At 39.7% G+C, this 19,378-nt stretch overlaps 1 protein-coding gene across 1 annotated transcript; it reads left to right on the top strand.

Moving 5' to 3' along the window:
• The first annotated feature begins 437 nt into the window (after positions 1-437).
• INHBA (inhibin, beta A) lies at positions 438-15,784 on the top strand. Its single transcript, XM_010001522.1, has 3 exons — positions 438-502; positions 3,195-3,718; positions 14,795-15,784. The coding sequence occupies exons 2-3, from the start codon at positions 3,331-3,333 to the stop codon at positions 15,679-15,681; spliced, it is 1,275 nt and encodes a 424-aa protein (XP_009999824.1). The 5' UTR covers positions 438-502; positions 3,195-3,330; the 3' UTR covers positions 15,682-15,784.
• Positions 15,785-19,378: the final 3,594 nt, after the last annotated feature.

The following is a 19,378-nucleotide window of genomic DNA, read 5'->3' as shown; positions in this document are numbered from 1 at the left end:
CCTTAAATATGAAAGAAGAAGAAAACAAGTAGCAAACTAGTCATTAAGTATCTGGCAAATACTGTATTGGAACTAAATCAGTGATATCTACATTTAATAATGTCTATATACAGCTATGCAATGAAACAAGTTGGAGTGTGTCTTCCTGACTCATAATGTTTGCTTTCAGTCTGATTTTAAGTTCTATTCTTTAAATGGATACAGAAATCACCACTACAAGTTGAATCCACGATATTTTGTCATGCTAGACAATTAGGAGTTTCCATTAGATGATTTCCAGAAGTATGTCTCATACAGGAAAAACAGTCAATTGCTGATGTAACATGATTAACCAATCCAGCACAGTGATCCGGCCCACTTACTTTTGACAGACATTATATGTGAGTGTACACACATGAGAAGTACAGTATAAAGCTTCGCATTATAAATACCACAAAGAGGAACTTCAGCAGTTCTTAATGCACAATACAGCAGTCTCCTTCTGAGAGTCAGGACTAGAGAGGTAAAACTTTAAACCATCTTTTTTTTCTTTTCAAACCGAAACTTTTAATTCCTGTGCATGCTGTTGCATACTATGAGGGCTATATTGAATGAATACATATACAGAGCTTTGCAGCTCAGGTAATCTTAGAGAAAGAGTCTGAACCACTGTTTTCTGTATTTGTTCAAACACTATGTATTTTTGTACATATATATATATGCATGTATGTAAGTACAAATGAGCTATGTATCAGTGCTATCAGCAGACTCACGTCTGGAAAACAGTGTTTTTTAGAAAGTTATGCTTTAATGTGAAATGTCATCATCATGGCATGAAAGTAAAATATGCTATACCTATATGTAATAGATTGTCAGATTGTCTGTGATAAGTGTACCTGTTGTATATGGCAAGCAATGTACACCTCACAGCAAGAACAAGTATTTTATATTGATTTATTCCTATCCCTTACTTTTCATCAGACACTGTTGGGATAGGTGCTATATTAGAACTATAAATAACCCCTTTAATTATGTCATCTGTTAGTACCTCTAATCATGAATGCATATTTTCATCTGAAATTATTTTTTCATCCAATTAAACTTTTAGTTCTATTTCAAGCTGACTTTCAGACTTCGTATAATTACAACAGACTTTGGGCTGTTCACAAGATCCAAGACATTTAGATGTATTATAGCAAGGTTTGTGTTACAAAGATGTGTTTATAAGAATGGCTGCAGGGTTTATAATGCTGACAGACCTGTAAGTGTAACAGTATATAACAGTATAGCAACTGAGGTCAGTAAAACACAGATGAGGGTATACTGTGGATGCCTTATAACAGTGAAAGACTTATAAAAGAGCTTAATTGAAAAGGACTTGCAATATATAACATTTGTAAAACTTTGGTTGATTGTTCAATTATTTCTGTATGTTTCATTTAACTATAATTCCTTGCCTGTCTCTCAGCCCATGTACCTGTAGTCATGTCATGGAAATTAGAGACTTTACAATGCTTATATTTATAAATTACTCCTTTCCACTAAAATACAATGTTGATGGCAATATAGTGAAAGTGGAATATATGCTAGGTGGGAGGTAAGCATACCTGAGAAGACAGAGGTGTGTGAGAGAGAGAATGAAAGGAAGGAAAAGAAAGAGGGTAAGTACTAAAAAAGCAGAACTTGTTCTAAGAAAATCTGTTCAGGTTAAAGTCTAGAGGGGAAGAACTTCAGAAGTTAAAGTCTATCAGCTTTAGTTTTCTCATTTTCCATTACCAAGTGACAACATGAGGGAGTTTGCTAACTTTCTGCCCTGGCCAGGTTAGGAACAGGAGGGAGAGGCTACAGAATGTAAAGGCAACATGAAGCACTACCAATGCTTTTTCACTGCAGAGCAAAATGCTCAAGGGCATAAACTGCCAAGGGTCTACAAACACTTGTTGAAACTTTGGCTCCTAGCAGTGTTTTAGATTACTTTTCATTCCCGATACCTTATTCTAACATTATGATTGCTCTGTGTGGCTTAAATGAATGAATCAAAAAAGTACCTTCTAATAACAGTGGGCCAAATGTAGAAGATCTTACTCAGCCTTCACTCAGACAGAATTATTATTGGCATCAATGAGGGATTTGCCTGAGTCAGGAGTGAGTGTGATTTGGCCAGATGACATGTAACACTTTTCACCTTCAAAGCATTTTTCAGATATTACCTGATTAACCCCAAATCTAAATATATCTGCCTGAGAACTTCTAGGCACAGACTAGCATAGAGGTAGGGATATTTCTGGTGCAAGGGCACTACCTTAGCATGTCACAGATATGTGCTGAACCATCTCTGGCTTAGGCTTTCGGTGCCTGACCGCATCCTGCAGCTGCAGAGTGGATCATGTATTATATAGCCCTCTAAACAACAGTGTTATTTTGCTCCTGTCAGATCTTTTGCCAGTGTTGATAACCTCCAGCATTTAAAAGTGAGCAGAAAAGATCTTTTCTCCTCTACTGAAGGCAGATAATGTTCTGCCCAACATTTTCAAAGCCCCTACCCTCATCTCCAGCTCATTCACAAGCTATTTAACAGCATCTGCTATCCCTAAGGATACCAGGCAGGACCAAGAGCAAGGAGCTTGTTAATAAAAGGTTTAACTCTTTTCATTCATTCATGTTTCCTCTGTTTAGTTAAGCCAGTGATACTGTTGAAGGAATAAAACAAAGCAAAACAAAACAAATTACACACAGACACACACACACCAAAAAAAAAAAAAAAAAAAAAAAGGGGGGGGGGGGGGGGGGGAGGGAGGGATGACAGCCAGGGGGGACAAACAGAGAGGGGGAAAAAAGGAGAAAATAAGAGTAAATTTACAGGAATGAAAAAAAAAATTGGAAAGGAGGGAAGGCAGAAACCACGAGTAGTGATATTTGAAGAGAGGTGTGTGTTAGGGGAGCAATGAGCATAAGGAAGCCAGCCTGCCTGTTCCTCCCCCTTCCTAATCATAGCCTTTACTCACAGACAAAACTCCCTCCCTCTCTCATTCACTCACTCACTTTAGGCCAATCCGTCCTCTCTCTCTCTCTCCCTCTCTCTGTGTCTCTCTCCTACTCTGAGACAGAGTCAGAACTCTTCTCCCTGACAGCCACAAACATCTACAGCACTTATTGCATTCAGAGAGGCAACCTGCAAACAAAACTTCACAGAAAACTTTTGGTTCTTGTTCCAGAGAATTTGCTGAAGAGAAGGAAAAACAAACAAACAAACAAACAAACCAAACCAGCCCAAAAAAAAAAACTGTGCGTGAAGGGGGAGGAAAAGCAGGGCCTTTTAAAAAGGGAATCACAACAACTTTTGCTGCCAGGATGCCTTTGCTTTGGAAGAGAGGATTTTTGTTGGTGCTTTGCTGGATTATAGTGAGGAGTTCCCCAACCCCAGGATCCGAGGGGCACAGTTCAGTCACTGACTGTCCATCATGTGCCCTCACCACGCTCTCAAAGGATGTGCCCAGCTCACAGCCTGAGATGGTGGAAGCAGTAAAGAAGCACATACTGAACATGTTGCACTTGAGGGACAGACCTAATATCACCCAGCCTGTGCCCAAGGCAGCACTTTTAAATGCCATCAAGAAACTCCATGTGGGAAAGGTGGGAGAGGATGGTTATGTGGAAATAGAGGATGATGTTGGAAGAAGAGCTGAAATGAATGAAGTTGTGGAGCAAACCTCAGAAATCATCACTTTTGCAGAATCAGGTGAGTGCTTGAAAAACAAAACTGTAAAATATCCTTTGTGCCAGAACTGCAATTAACTTATTCTCCTCAGCAATAATGTTTTCTGAAAGGTTGTACGATGAGACCTGGGGGAAGGGAGAAGGAGGAGTAGGATGGGGGGGACAGGACTCTGAAGGAATTTGATTTTTCTGACTTAGTCTTGGCTACAGATTACACTTGCTAAGCACAGACAGCCACACAGGGAGGAAGCTTTCTAACCAAACTTGAGCAGAAAGTCAGGCTGCAGCGGGGTCCTCCAAACTGTGAGTGTGAAGCCAGAGTACTTGCAGTAAAGGACTGGATTGCAGAGTTGATGGTGAAAGAAAAAGGGCTGAAGCCTTTTGAGGAGTTCATCAAGACAGAAAGTGAGCTATAAACAACTGAGAATCAACCCTTTCATGTAAAAACTACAGTGGAAGTTATAAAATCAGATGAAGCAGCTTTAACTTTAAGAAGTGAGAGGATTTGGGGCTTTTTTTTTGTTTGTTTTTGTTTTGTCTTTTTTTTTTTTTTTTAATTTAACACAGCATCTTCGGCAAGAAAGAATTGCAGGGACTGTCAGATGACTTCAATAGAACCGGACAAGTTGCTATAGCTGATCCAATTTGTAATGCAGACTTCTGCATTCTGGAAAAAAAGATTCTGTTCCTAAAATGCTCCTGCCAAAAAAAATGCAACCTTGGTAGGGTGTAGTTTGAACTGTTTCACAGTTCTGTTTTCTCTAAGTCTTATAGAGTAAGAGCTCAGAATATAGATATTTACTAAATAATAGCTTGAGACTCACATCAACTGCCTACAGGAAACAGCTCTAAATTTTTACTTTACTGTCTTGCTGCTACACGAATAGGATCAGAACCCATTTTAATTCAATGTATATGTATGTGCATATATATCTGTTAGTATATGTGAGTCTGTTTATACATGTATCAATAGCAGTATCTTGCAGTAACTCTGTCATCTAACTAACAGCAACTTTTATGATGATGTCTAGCCAAAGCATTTTTCCTGTTGCCAAGACGGTTTTAAAAGAATGTCATTGTTTTGTTTGGTACAGCATATGGTAGGCAAAGTATGCAAAGGAACTCCAAGCATTTTTGTTTAAAAGTTTGCTGCAGCAGTATAAACAATTAAGACAACACTCAGAGTTTCCAGTCCTGAAAACCTGTTGACTCAGATGTTCTGTTTGCAGGGAAGCCATGCACAAGAAGTGTGCATGCTTTTAAGAGCAGGCATTCCTTTTTTTTTCTGTACAAGGAGCCCTTGCCTTTGGAGTCCTTGTCAATACACACATTATCAGTTCTTTCCGTATGAAAGCTCCGGCTTCTCAGTTTTTCCATCCTCTCCACTTCAGAAAGCAGGCAGAAGGTGTCAATGCCAGCGGTCATTAGAAGCAGAGGGAGCTCGACACTAGTTTATAAATGAGTTTTTAAAAGCAAGGAAATCTCTAAGCTATCTATGAGTCGGATTCCCCACCTGGCTTTCAGCAGCTCGTTCTGAACACACTGAAACACATATGGCATGAGCAGTGGTTTCTCTTCACTGTGTGAGTCCCAATCATTTGTAAACACATTATTGTCCTTCCTGAGCTCTGACACAAAGGAATTTGGAATTTGATATATGCCTACTCGGTACAACACCCTCCAACGGTGGCTCCTGAAGCTATTGGCTCTCGGGGTCACGTGAGCAGCAAAAATTGTGCCATTGCCCACACGCTGGCCAATAGTCTGGCCACCGATCCCCCTGCCACAAACTACCCAGCGCTGACAGGTCGCTTGGTTTGAGTTACATAGCGCTGACCTGCCACTGCTAGCCAAATTATTTAAGAAGACTTATGCTATGGAGTTGCACAACTGAAGGATGGGGGCATCCACTGTGTTGCCTTGCTTTTTCTTCCCTGCTGCTGTTCTTCACCTTCAAGCTAAGCCCATCCTGGAAGCCAAGGCAAGTTCTCACACCTGCTAGGCTTTGTTCTGGGGGGAGGGAGGAGCAATTAGCAATCTAGAAACCAACCCATATGGTTTGGGCTTATAATGGAAATGATAACTCCACTCTGTGGAGTAACTTCAGACTACTAAAACATATTTTTCATCTATAGCCATTTATATTTGGTGTCTTGCTAACATCAGAGGATCTATCATGATTTACAGGTGCCAATGCTGCAACAACTTAAATAAACTCTACCTGGGATCTCTTCCACTCAACACCCCAGAGGAATTGCATGTCAAGTTCTAATTCAGTATTATTTCTCCTGCTGAGGAAAGTGAGGCAAAGTAATATGTCATATAGGTTAAAAAGACAGGAATAGAGTATAGTCACGTGGACAGTCCCCACTTTTCACTCTAAGGGAACTGGAAAGAGTATGGATAAGTTTAAAACACGAAGCAGGAGAACAAACACATTCCCCTTGCAGTTAGGTTAATGTTGTACCTGCTTTTTGTGTGAAACTTACTCTGTTTTGAAAGAGGCCAATAGGAAATCAATGAAAATGAATGGAAACATCTCACATTGTATCATATAAACGTCTGTGGAAAGAGAAATAAGACTTTTGTTCCTTTGGGCATGACTTGACATAAACCAGCCGTTCCCCCTACCTTTCAGAAGCCACATTTACTACTTGCCTTCATGAAAACATAGTATTTCCATCTTTCATCAGCTGTATCCTCAGACATACAATGAAATGGAGTGAATGAACATACTGTGCCCTGTGCATGTGGCTCTGGCTTAAGACTGTTTCTAAAACAAACCAAAATTCAAAAGAGCACAAGCTTCAGACAATTAGAGGGGAAACTAAGTGCAGTGAACTTGTCTGAAGCACAGGTGTAGTTATGTCCAGGAAATCAGCAAAATAGTTGGCAGGTAGTTTTCACAGCTAACAAATCCAGGCAGATCTTTGCAAAACTAATGACTGCCAGTATTGGGCAAAAGTTTACAAATGCACCCTACTGTCCTTTGGCACTCTTACAAGTAAAACATGAAAATTATTTTCTACTTGCATATCAAACTAAAATTACTAACCTCGATTAGTTCTGCTATGAGGGTAGCTGTGCCAGAGCTCTGTGGGTTACTTCAAGGTCTTAAAAATAGTCTTTTGAGAAGCTGGGTCATATAATTTTGTGACAAGCAAATCCAACAAGTTCTATAACTGAGATACCCAATGCTCATAAAATATGGTTGGCTACTAACTCTTTCATTATTTTAAGTAGATAGCTTATTAGGCAGACCTGGGGCTTTGCCAAGTGAATTTGATCGTGGCAATTAAACTACCAATCAAATGAGTTGCTAACATCAGCCCCCAAGAAGGTGGTAGGAATTACTGGATGGAAATACTGAAATCCAAAGGCTTGTCGTAGGAGAACTATGAGGAAAAAATGAGAAGTCTGACAGCTATTTAGACCACTTCTACGTTTTTCTAACACCTTATACTGAATTGGTTTGACTGTGTGTTGCCTACTTTCATGTGCAGATACATGTGTGTATGCACTCCTGCCTTTCCCTAGGAAGATTCCTGCCCCTATACTTCCACGCTGACAGAGCAAGAGGAAAACAAAGATTAGTCTCTTATGCCTCTTTAAATAACTTAATCAATTTTCTTTTGAAAGCTAATTTGTTTAATGGTACAGACATCCATGCTGAATAAAGAATGGCCACGAGAGGGCACACTCCAAAGGCTTTTCGCTCCACACAAGGCAACTTTCCTGCAAGCTCCTGTTTTACCTAATTGGATCCTGAATCCCAGAGATCTTTATGATTATCTGTAGCTTCTCTGAGTGGAGCTCTTGTTTCTCTCTTCTAATTTGTTTTAAAGGCAGAGATTCATTGGAGTGGAAGACTGCAAGTAAAATAATGCAGGAAGGAAACAGGAAAAGGCAAAGGGGAAAAAGATGCTAGAAGTTCTGGAAATCTAGAGAGATCAGAAATTATCATTATTATTAAGAAGATACTGAGGAATGTGACCGTGAATCATCATCTGAGTTGATTTTCTCACATCTTTTTTTTTTTTTTAAGGCAGTGTCCTTGGCTTTTAGAAAACAAGCCTATTTCCCCTTGGTATTTTTTTTTTAATTATCTTTTTTTTTTGGCTTTGGCATACTATATGGAAGATTTCAAGTGTAGCAAATGAAAGCAAGTTACTTCCAGAAGAAGAAAGCTATTCTGTATTAATGTGTTTCCTTGTAACAAAAGGCGAGAACTGAGGAAGGTTGGTTGGTTTGAGAACAACCTGAGAAAGCGCAGACGAATCTGAGGAGGTGGGAACCTGTTTAGAAAAAGATACCTGTGAGAGTGAGAGATAGAAATTACTCTATGTGTTCATCTCCGTGTGTAGTCAAGCATGCAATTTTGTATGGAAAAGAAGTTGGGAATGTCAGAATATGCATTTACCTGTATGTATGTCTAAGTGCACGTGTGTCCTTGTGTACTGCCAAGGCTTCTATGCCCATGTACCTGCAGCACTATCATGTGCATAGGTTCCTCCAGATAACTGTGCATTTGTGTGATCTCCTACGTGTGCTGGAGATCTACACTGCATAGATGTAAATGATTCATGCTAAGGAGTTCTTGTATATAGATATGTCTATATGGCTATGACAAGGCAATTTTATTTAATGCAACAGAGCTTTTTGTAAGATTGATTTAGGGTTGGAGCTTAGTTTCCTGGAAGCAATTGGAAATTTTGCTGTTCATTTCAGTGGGCTTGGGGTTTGGGCCTTAGTGCATAGAAATTAAATTTTGTAATGAGAACAGGCTGGCAGCTCCTGATCCACTTAATTTTAGAATTTACAGTAAATTATTAGAAGTATGTAAAAAGAAAATTTACTACTCTCTTTTTTTTATGAAAGACAAAGGCTTGGTATTGTTTTTACCTTATTGCTGCAAGTGACCCTAAACTTTGCTTGAGCTATTTTAGATGTAAATGCAAAAATCATGTAACAAAAAACTTCAAACAAACACCTTTTTTGTTTCTAAATATTTAAAGCCATGTGGGGGAAGGGTTTTCAATTTGGAAAGAACTCTAAGCTGTGGACGTAAAGTGCTTCCCTCCTGACAAAAGAGCAGAGGAGAGTCAAGGTTCACCAGGACTGAATTATTTCACATTCTGAATGACCCTGTCAATGCTGCTTTGGGTTAACTTTTCAAGAAAAGACATTTAAATAATGTTGCTGGTGCCTTTTTCCTCACAAATGATTGTGGAGTAGTTCTTTTTCCTGGTTTTCTTTTTCGCTTTAGTTTGGTTTTTTTGGTTTTTTTTCTTACAAGAAAAATCTCATTTTGCTGGCAGCAAAGGGTATCTGAACATAAAGATAAGGTGTATGTTATTTGTCATAATTGCTCCTCCCTTTGCAAGAGGCAACAGTCAGGCTGTCAGAGAGCAGGAACGAAAGTAGGCAACCTGGATGACCAGTCACATTATGAGGGGTGATGAATAGTTAGAATAAATCGTTTGCCAGTGATCCATAGGCTGAAATGCATTCACAGAAACAGCCAGTGTCTAATCGCAGTAATAACACATTCGTAATAATCAGTTTGCCTAGGGGATAATTGCCAGACAATAACAGTGCTAAATTCACTGAATAAATTCTATGCTGTGAACAATTCACCTAACTCTATTGGTCACTCATTAGTAAACATTTTGAGCAATTATCTCTCACTAACCATGCTCTTCTCTTCACTCTCTTTAGAGGAACCTTTCTAGTAACCTATTTTTTTCTGTCTCCTGGGGAACGGAAATGAGAAGTGAAGAGAAGGATGCTTTTGAATGTAATTACAGATTGGCACGCAGTACAAATTCCCCCAAATCTAAACATAGGCAGTAGTAAAGTTAGCAACTAAAAAAGGAAAAAAAAAGCTTGCTTTGTATGGAAAAACAGTTCACTTACAGTATAACGTAAAAACGGTTCAAAATTAAGCAGCAGCGAAGCATGGGAATTTAAAGTAACAGCACCTTTTTACACAGTGAGCATTTTTTCAAAGAAAAAATTTAAATACTGTGTATTAAGAGAAACTCAGAATAAGCCACATTAGAATGTCATAAAGATGAACTACTTTCTTTATGAAAAAAACAGCCTTAATCATTTAAAAGCATATGGTTAAAAAAAATATATTAAATAATTTAAAATATCTCAGCATTTTATATATATTAAAAAATGATCGTCTTTGTTGCATAGCTTAGACCCTACCTAGTATATATGTATGTAGCTTGAACTAACAGGGCTCGATCTTGGATCCTGCTGCAAATGGCAAATAAATGAGCTTCAACTGCATAGTTAAAGGATCCTTAGCCTCAGAGGAAGACCATGCTGGAGCCACAGGCTCCTGCCCTGAGCCCAGCCAGAGCCACCCCAGGCAGGGCTGGCCCTGCCAGTCCCCACCATGGCTCTGCAGCTCCCTCCACCCTCTCCCGCTCTGTGCCCATCGCTCAGCGCCGCTCGGGAGCAGGTACCACGTGCTGAGTCCCGCACAGGATCCCTGGGCGGCCCTTCCAGAGGTGGAGAGGAGGGTTCCTGTGCAGGAGCCCCTCTGCTCGCATGTTCAGGTTTCTCTCCTAAAAAGGTGTGCGAGAACCACTGAAGAGAAAAACAGATACGAGCAAACTCTCATGCTGTATATACTGATGCTACACTTTCTTTCCATTCAGTAACTCCTTCCATTAAATCTTTTACCATATATGAACTACTTCTTAGGGCTTGTGTTTTTAACCATTTCTCACAGCATTTGCCGGTGTCACTCGCGCTCCTAGACTGCTCCCTCAGCGTCGCAGCTCTTTCTGAAACGGACTTTGCTCAGCAGTAAAGCAGAGAGGTGACCTCTCCAAGGCTTTGGGGAGAGGAGACGAGGAAAAGCAATCAAAGGGGGCCCAAAGCGATCCCTCATCTCCTTTTTCAGCCGCTTTCTGCTATGATAAAAATCCAGGCTGTTGACATGACCGTTTATATGAGCATGGAAGTGATGAAGGCATTACCACTGTTGGGCTGTGGGTCTTTCCACAGGAGTCAGGCAGGAGGAGCAGGATGATTAGAAATGGAAAAAGACCCTTGCAGATCAGCTGTGGCAGATGAAAAGGCAGGACAAGAGGATAAACAAAGTGTAATTATGGAAGCGATACCATCCCCAACTTTCAGGAAGGTCTGCTTTTTACTTTAAGTTAGATGAACAGTATATATTTCCAAAGCTTTGAACCTGATCATTAAGTCAGAGCAAAAAGGAAAGAATGCTAAATCCCTAAGAAATATTTGGAGAAAATGAAATACAGTGATTCTTTGGTCTCAGAACACTTGAAGAATTTATTTTATTGCAGCACCGAACCTTTTGGAAATAAAGATCCTGTTATAAAGTGCATGTGTAATCATAACAAGTCAGATTCAGAGATCACAATTCAGTTTTAGCACAGGCCAAATTGATTTCAAAATAAGCTTGTCTGGGCATAGTGAACTTGTAAAGACTACAGGATTCATAGTATTTGTGCTGTGTGATCGTAACAAACTAGTTGTGAACGAAAGCTTCATTTTTTTTCCTGATGTGAAAACATGCTTTTTATCCCTAACTTTGCATCATTCCCAGTCTCCTTCTAAAAAGATCTGTGTAAGGGAAAGGGTTTTATAATTGTTATAAAAATTGCTATTAGTTATGCAGGTTTGAGGACTTGGAATTTTGTTTTGTCTAGAAATATTAGGCTCATACAAGCTTCCTGTATCTTTTTTCTTTAGAATCTGAATCAACGTGAACGTGGAGAGAATTCAGAAAAGCTTCATTTTTTTCCTGATGTGAAAACATGCTTTTTATCCCTAACTTTGCATCATTCCCAGTCTCCTTCTAAAAAGATCTGTGTAAGGGAAAGGGTTTTATAATTGTTATAAAAATTGCTATTAGTTATGCAGGTTTGAGGACTTGGAATTTTGTTTTGTCTAGAAATATTAGGCTCATACAAGCTTCCTGTATCTTTTTTCTTTAGAATCTGAATCAACCATTCGTGTGTGAAAATGTACACACATCCAGTGAGGCTCTTACTGTAGCTAACAACCTACAGGGAAGTTGTTATCCCTGTATATGTACATGTCCTGTGCTACCTTGCTCAAGTTCACTTTCCTCAAGTGAAGAAAAATCAGTTACTCAGGTACTTACACTGTACTCTTCTAATATTTTTAGTAACGAGAAGGCATTCAACTTATACACATACAGGACCATATGAAAAACTAAGTAAGAGAGTTCTTAAAGTCCTGTTCTTTCACGTGATATCTGTAAAAAAGACTGGTTGTATTGCTACACTTCTGGCCAGTGCATAAAACAGTAAGAATATTTACTGTTGGAGATATGTCACATCATTACTGCTTCTTCCCCTGTTGAACTAGGTCTGCACACCCCAGCTGCTTTCTTCAGAGCCTGTGACTGGGCCAGTTTTTCATGCTCACGTTCAGCACAGCTGATCTCCTCACACACAGGTTCCCTCCTAGCACCAAAACTGACTGTGCCCAGCTTGAATCTTCAGAAACAAAGAATACGTTTGCACTTCCCAGCAATATATGCCTATTCCCCACACCAGTCTGTGAGCTCTGGGGGAAAAGAGAAGCTGGGAAGAGGCTGCTGGTGCCAGAACATTTTCTGAAGCTTGGACTAAACCATCTTTTTTCGCCTCGGGGTTTCCTTGGGTAGGGACAGCAAGCAGGAAGGGCTGGTTGGAGAGTCTTGGAGGCAGCAACCCACTTCCTGGCTGGTCACCAGCCTTCAGGTTCCTCTAAAGCCCGGCTCAGCCCTCAGAAACAGTTTATTGGGACTGTGCCAAGGAAAAAGATAAGCTAAAGTCAGAAGCTTGCTTCAGAAGAGAGAGTCAGAGGGAATGAAGCCACAGGCTAGCTGGCTGGTCCTCGTGGGCCTTAGAAGTATCCATTGTCACAGAGAACACTCTTTATAACAGCCCTACGTACAAGGCAACCAGCCTCTTGGACCAGGCTTCCTTTGGACTGCAGGAATAGCACTGTATGTCTACTCATGCTCTGAAACCCAGGCAGGAATGGGATTAATACATATCACCTTTCTTCTGCTCCAACATAGCTGGCAGCTTTGCCACAATTTAATTTCCAGAATGGAAAAAAAAAATAAATATAAAGATTGTTGTTAGCTAGTAAGAGCTGCCTAATGAAGTATCAGACATTATTGAATTTATTTGATTTAAAAAATACTAGAAAACTGTAAGTCCATCAGGCCTCACTCTACTGGTCAGCTTGCTCTGTCTTTTCTATAAGCCACTTCCTTTTCTAAGGCATAGTCCAACTGATTCATGAATCTCCCTGAGAAATGAAGGTAACTCACTTTGGAGAATGGCATCAACAAAGTCTGTGAGAAGCAGTTAACACAAGCCATGTGTTCCCCTATCTCAGCGACAGTTAAAGTCTATAATTTCACACTCCCATTTAGAGGGAAAACAAAAACAAAACTCTGTGCCCTTTGGCCACTGTAATTCAGAAATGTCTGTCTCTTTGACCTGGAAATGCCACCGGGGAAAGCTGAGTGTGTCAGTGCCAGCACTTCACAGAGAAGGAAAGCAACAGGTAGCTCAAAGGGCAGCACAGGCTGCCTACAGGCTTTTGAAACCAGGGACTCTTGAATTTGCTAGTGAATATGAGGCAGATACCTCTTGTGATTTTGCCCCACTTCTGTCTCACCTGAGAAAAGGGGAGCAGTGAGATGGTCAAGGAGCCCATACTAGTGGAGTTCAAGGGCAATGGGAAGCAAGGAAGCCTTGCCACCACTAAAGCAATTTTTCCTTTATGCATCCAACCACTTCAGTTTTGATCACCACTTGCCCTTTTTAGGGTGCAAAGTTCTGGTTCCCTGACAAGCAGAACCACTGTACAGCAAATCAGGTCAAACACTGTGGGTAGCTCAAGAATTGTATATTTGACAAATGGATAATCGTGAACACTGTTCCTGTCTCACTAAGGCCAGAGACCTGTGCATTTTGGATCTGTGGCCCCAGTCCATCCTGGCCTTCATGCTGAGAAAGAATAAAGGATGTGAACATGGCTTTTTCTTTTGTCAAGAAAATAGAAAAGTGCCACTCTTGAAAAAAACACCACCACCACCTCCCAGCTAATTCATTCTTTCTTAACTTTTTCATGCTTTAGTGATCAAATCATTAAACAGCCCTCATTATTCATTCCAACTTCTGCCAGGGATATGAGCTCTGTATCAGAGAAACACCCCCTCACCATCATAATCATCATCATGACATCTCAGCAAGTTGATACAATTATGCCAGAGAACCATCCCCATAATTATACAGTTCTTTATCTCATTTCTCAATGTATTCAGCATTACTATAACCACAGCAAGTACAGTGTGTTAAATTAAGAACAGGATCTACAGCTAACATCTCACAGGATGAAGAGTCTGCCTGCTGCAATTCTGCAATTCCTTACAATCTAACTGCAAACCTCTCAAAGCAGAGGCTCATACTTTAGTATTTCTTTGTTTCTGAAAAAAAAAAATTATATTTACAACTAATTTTAAAATGCAGATGAAGAATGGCATTTTACAGAGGAAGAAAGGGCAGACTTCATTCCCACTTAATTTCCAAAGTATTGCCAAAGAATTGGCAGGGCTTGGAACTCTCTCCCTAACTAGCTGTTAGGTGCAGATTTGTTATATGTACGGTACAAATAGTCACAGAGCACTGTCACAGAAGCATTTTTGCCTTTCAGCTAGCAGTAATCACAAAGACAGTTTAGGCAGGTGAAGTCTTAGCAGATACTGATGTTTATTTGCCACGAGATGCTTTACATAATGAGTCTATCATTACTGTAATAAAATGTTTTGGTTAAACTATGATACGGGAAAACAACAGGCAAAGAAGTAGTTTTCTAGAGAGAGAACTTTCACAAAAGACAAACTGAGGAGGGGATGAGGTAAAGGAAGGTTAGAAAAGGAGAATCAGAAAAATTTAAAAACCAAGTAGGAAGCTTAGGGAACTTGATGCCTGTGGGAACGGTAACAGAATCCTCTTTAAGAGAATGCAAGCAGACATACTAACAAGTTCTTCCTGTCTATTTCCATTTACCAAACCAGGCACAGCCAAGAAAATGTTGCACTTTGAGATTTCGAAGGAAGGTAGTGAATTATCGGTGGTGGAACATGCTGAAGTGTGGCTCTTCCTGAAGGTCTCCAAGGCCAACCGGAGCAGGACAAAAGTCACCATCCGTCTGTTTCAACAGCAGCGGCAGCCGAAAGGCAACTCTGAAGGAGCAGAAGATACGGACGATGGGGGGCTGAAAGGTGAAAGGAGTGAGACTTTGATTTCAGAAAAGGCAGTGGACACTCGTAAGAGCACTTGGCACATCTTTCCTGTCTCTAGCAGCGTCCAGAGACTCTTGGACCAAGGCAAGAGCTCTTTGGATGTGCGGATTGCTTGTGACCTGTGCCAAGAGACTGGAGCCAGCTTGGTGCTACTGGGAAAGAAGAAGAAGAAAGAAGATGATGCGGAAGGGAAAGAAAAGGAAGCTGGAGAATTCACAGGAGAAGAGGAGAAGGAGCAATCCCATCGGCCCTTCCTGATGATGCTTGCCCGGCACTCAGAAGACCGCCAGCACAGGCGGCGGAGACGAGGCCTGGAGTGTGATGGCAAAGTCAACATCTGCTGTAAGAAGCAGTTCTTTGTCAGCTTCAAGGACATAGGCTGGAGTGACTGGATCATTGCACCTACAGGTTATCACGCCAACTACTGCGAAGGAGAGTGCCCCAGCCACATAGCAGGCACATCTGGTTCATCATTATCTTTCCACTCCACTGTCATCAACCATTACCGCATGCGGGGCCACAGCCCCTTTGCCAACCTTAAGTCGTGTTGTGTGCCCACCAAGCTGCGGCCCATGTCCATGCTCTACTATGATGATGGCCAGAACATCATTAAGAAGGACATACAGAATATGATTGTGGAGGAGTGTGGCTGTTCATAGACACGTGTGTGTGAAAGACCCTTCTCTTTCAGTTGAGAAGAAAATGTATCAAAAGCCCAAGAAGACTGGACACAGTATAACCTTTTTTGAGTGAGAAAGTCATTGGAAATAAGAGCAAAAAGAAAAAAAGAGTGAGGAAAGATAAAAAAAACCCCACAAACCAACAGACTTACGGAGGGTGAGAAAAGACTTTAGCTATAAAAAGGAAGAAAGCTTCAGGAACCAGGGCTTGAATGAGATACATCTGAATGGCGGTATGGGTTGGGGTGTTCCCCTTCCTTTCAGTATGCTCCTTATCTTATTACCTAGTATATTAAACATTAGTTATTACTAGGGGAGTTATGTTCCCTCCCTTAGTTACCCATCAGTTCAAGCCATGGTAGCAGCCCATCTAACCTGCAGCAATTTGGACTAAGTCCAAAATGTCATTCCAATTCCTTGAATAGCCATGTGTATGAACACTACATTCACTGGCACTTTCCCCCCAGATTTACCGAGGAACTGAGTAGGTGTGTAGTGTTTGTGTGTGTATACAACTGGCTATGTATGCACGTACATATCTCCATACATACAGACACTAAACACGTACATATACTTCAATTGGTAAAGGGACAGTATCGTGCAGGTGTACACACCTTCATCTTCTGCACTACATTTACAAAACAAAACAAAAAAGGAAAAAAAGAAAAGAAAGAAAAAAGAAAAAAAAGAAAAAAGGAAAAAAGAAAAATGAAGAAAAAAACAGAATTAAAAAAGAGAATGAATGAAAGAATAAAAGTCACATTTTGTAAAGGTGCTTACAACGTTAGAACTATGCAACCTAGTTGGTTTGAAACTGTTTACCTGCGAGAGAAAGAAAAACAAAAAAGCAAAAGAGAAAGACTTTTTTAAAATGGAAATAACTTGTTTTAAAAAAAAATTCTTCAGTGAGAGATACTTGAAAGGAATATGTTTGTCCAGTTACTGGAGCCAAACATTTCTATATTTTGTAAAAGTAATTTTTAATCGTTTACTATTTGCACTACAATGGTGTCTGACCTGTCTAATCCTTATTTAACAAATATTTGCAAGGGAGGGTGGTTGGGTGTGGGAGGGGTTGAGAGCTGCACTTATTGTGAGCTATACAAGAACTGCTACAGCACACAAAATAGCTATTTTTATTATTATAATAATTATTATTATTTTGTACCTTAAAATGAATAGACACATACACCAAAGACATTTGTGCGAGCCTCTAAAAAGTCTGTTTGTGGTTGGTACCATTCACCTGTAATGAGTTAGGGTTTGAATTAAGGGTAAGTGAGTTGATTACATTCAGGCTAGGATATCTGTTAACCAGTAAAATTCAAATAGTGCCCTCAGCAGAGACTTGCCATTTGAAGTAAGACCAGAAAAGCCCTGGGATTTGGATCCAAGGTGCTCGGATCTAAGGTCCATCCAAGCATAACTGTACTCTTTTGCATGTACAACACTAAGAATTGTCCCTGATGCACAGTAGCTGTGCATTTTTTGGGAAAGAATCAAAACAAAACAACTTTAGACAACGGATATACATATATATATATGTATATATTTCTGTATGTATATATGTATGTATACACAAGGTATAAGCACTTCTGGCTTCACTTTAATGTTCTTCATGCAATGAATGTTTGTGTGCAAAGCACAGTATGTTATAAGATTGTTTGTACTACGAAGTGGGAGGCTACATGTTCAAAATGGTATTTGTGTGAGAGAAACCTAAAGAGCTGATGTACATTTTGCAAGTATTGATGTAAAATTGCAAGCAGCTTTGGGCCCTGCCCACCATTGCCCCTGCGAATATACAGAAAATGGCAGTTGTGGTAGGATTTCTGTTTGAAATGCAGTTTTCAGTGAAAGACTGGCTATCTCAACCACCACCCTCTAGCATGGCAACTCTTAATGGGTTTGTGCGTTACCTGTAAGACCTAATTTTCAGTGTCAACACCTAACCTGAAGGGTCCAACCCGTAGGGCATAGGTAGATAATTTAAAAAGAAAAATAATAAAAAATCTATTGAATATTTAAGAGAATGTTAAAGTTGCAACATTTGTCTTTGAGTAGGGGGAGATGAGAAGAAGGAATGGGAGAAAACTTTAGGCCCTGTTTACACTGAGTTTGATAACCCTGAGCCTGAAGCTTCAGACTCTCACAGGTTTGCAGGACCAAGCCCCTGTTGGCCACCTTCTGATGGGACAGGCTTTGAAACGCCCCTAACAGAAAGAAGCACTAACATGACTCCCCACCTTCTTGAGAGAACAGTCTTTAAAAAAAAAAAAAAAAAAAAAAAAAAAAAAAAAAAAAAAAAAAAAAAAAAAAAAAAAAAAAAAAAAAAAAAGAAAAAAAAAAAAAAGAAAGCACAACTTAACCCTGTCACAATGGCTAGGGATAGCGTGTTAGCACCTTCATGGCGACAACCATGTTTAAACAGTGTAATCAGGGCCTTCATTTTTTTTTTTTTGTCAGCCAAAACTGTTTGTGTGTGCATGTGTGCGTGGCTGTTCTGTGTGTGTGTGCATATGGGTGTGTGCCCGGGTGCATGTCTGTATTTGTATGCATCAATAGAGATTTAAAAGAAAAAGGAAAAAAAAAAAAAAAGGGAAAAAAATGAAGAAAAGAAAAAAAAAAAACAAACCACCCTTTCCTCCGTTGAATAGATATCAACATACATGCTTTTAGCTAAGTTTTCTATCTAATTTATTCCACAGTATTTAGATTGCATAGTACAGCTAATGGGTTATACATTTATGTACTTTTTATACAATGCATTTTTTTTACAGACTTGTTTGAAATTGGAAAAAAATAATTAAAAAATCTAACAATTGGGTAAACACTAAATTTGTCAGTAAAGTATTCTGTAAAATATCAAGGCTTTCTAATTTAAATTATTTGCAGAAGTTTGTTGGGTTTTTGTGTTTTCTTCTTGGGGAAAGGGAGGGATACCAAATGTTAGTAGGAAAATAAAATAAAATTTAAAAAAATGCACAACTAATTTATGTTTATAACTTAAACAAACCATGTAACTGACTCTGCTTCACTTGAAGCAGGTGGCAGAATTACTGTTGATTTTCTAGAAGCAGAGCCAGGCTCTGGAACAGCAGGAGCAGGGACACAATCTGTGATAGTTGTTGAGGAGAATACCTTTTATTTCACTAGGCTTTAGACTTGGCCTTAAAGTTGGATGCATATTGTCCCAGAACTCTTAAGCATGTAAACATGTCTACTGGTCTTCTTACAAGAGTAGTAAAACTACTTACATGAGTAAAGGTAAGCCAGGGTGAATCACAGGTTATTTTTACTGTGGGCAGTGTGAAGGGAGAGAAAGGGTATTGAATGAATGGCACCATATCCGACATTGTTTAATTCAATTATTTAAACCAATCTGCTTGCATCATGGTTAATCTCTGAATGTAGTGGCAAGGGAAGCAGGTGAGATGGCTCACGTTTGTAAAAAATACTCTCAAGTGTGAGTAGTTAAGAGACCTTTCCCTAAAAAAACAATGGCAAAACTCCCACTTACTGCAAACAGAGTAAATTTAGACTCATGGTTTTCCTGGCCAAAGCAGAAATAGCCTTTAAAAAGAAGTCTGATGCTCCCACTGATACCAGCTTTTATGTGGTGAATGGGAATTGGCCCTGGAAAACATGAAACTGGCCTGAGACAATTTCCAAGTGA

This window comes from Chaetura pelagica, unplaced genomic scaffold (assembly GCF_000747805.2).
Source record: "Chaetura pelagica isolate M959 unplaced genomic scaffold, ChaPel_1.0 scaffold7, whole genome shotgun sequence".
Taxonomy (NCBI): domain Eukaryota; kingdom Metazoa; phylum Chordata; class Aves; order Apodiformes; family Apodidae; genus Chaetura; species Chaetura pelagica.
Note: the sequence above shows the minus strand (reverse complement) of the source record. Positions and strands in the feature narration are given on the sequence as shown.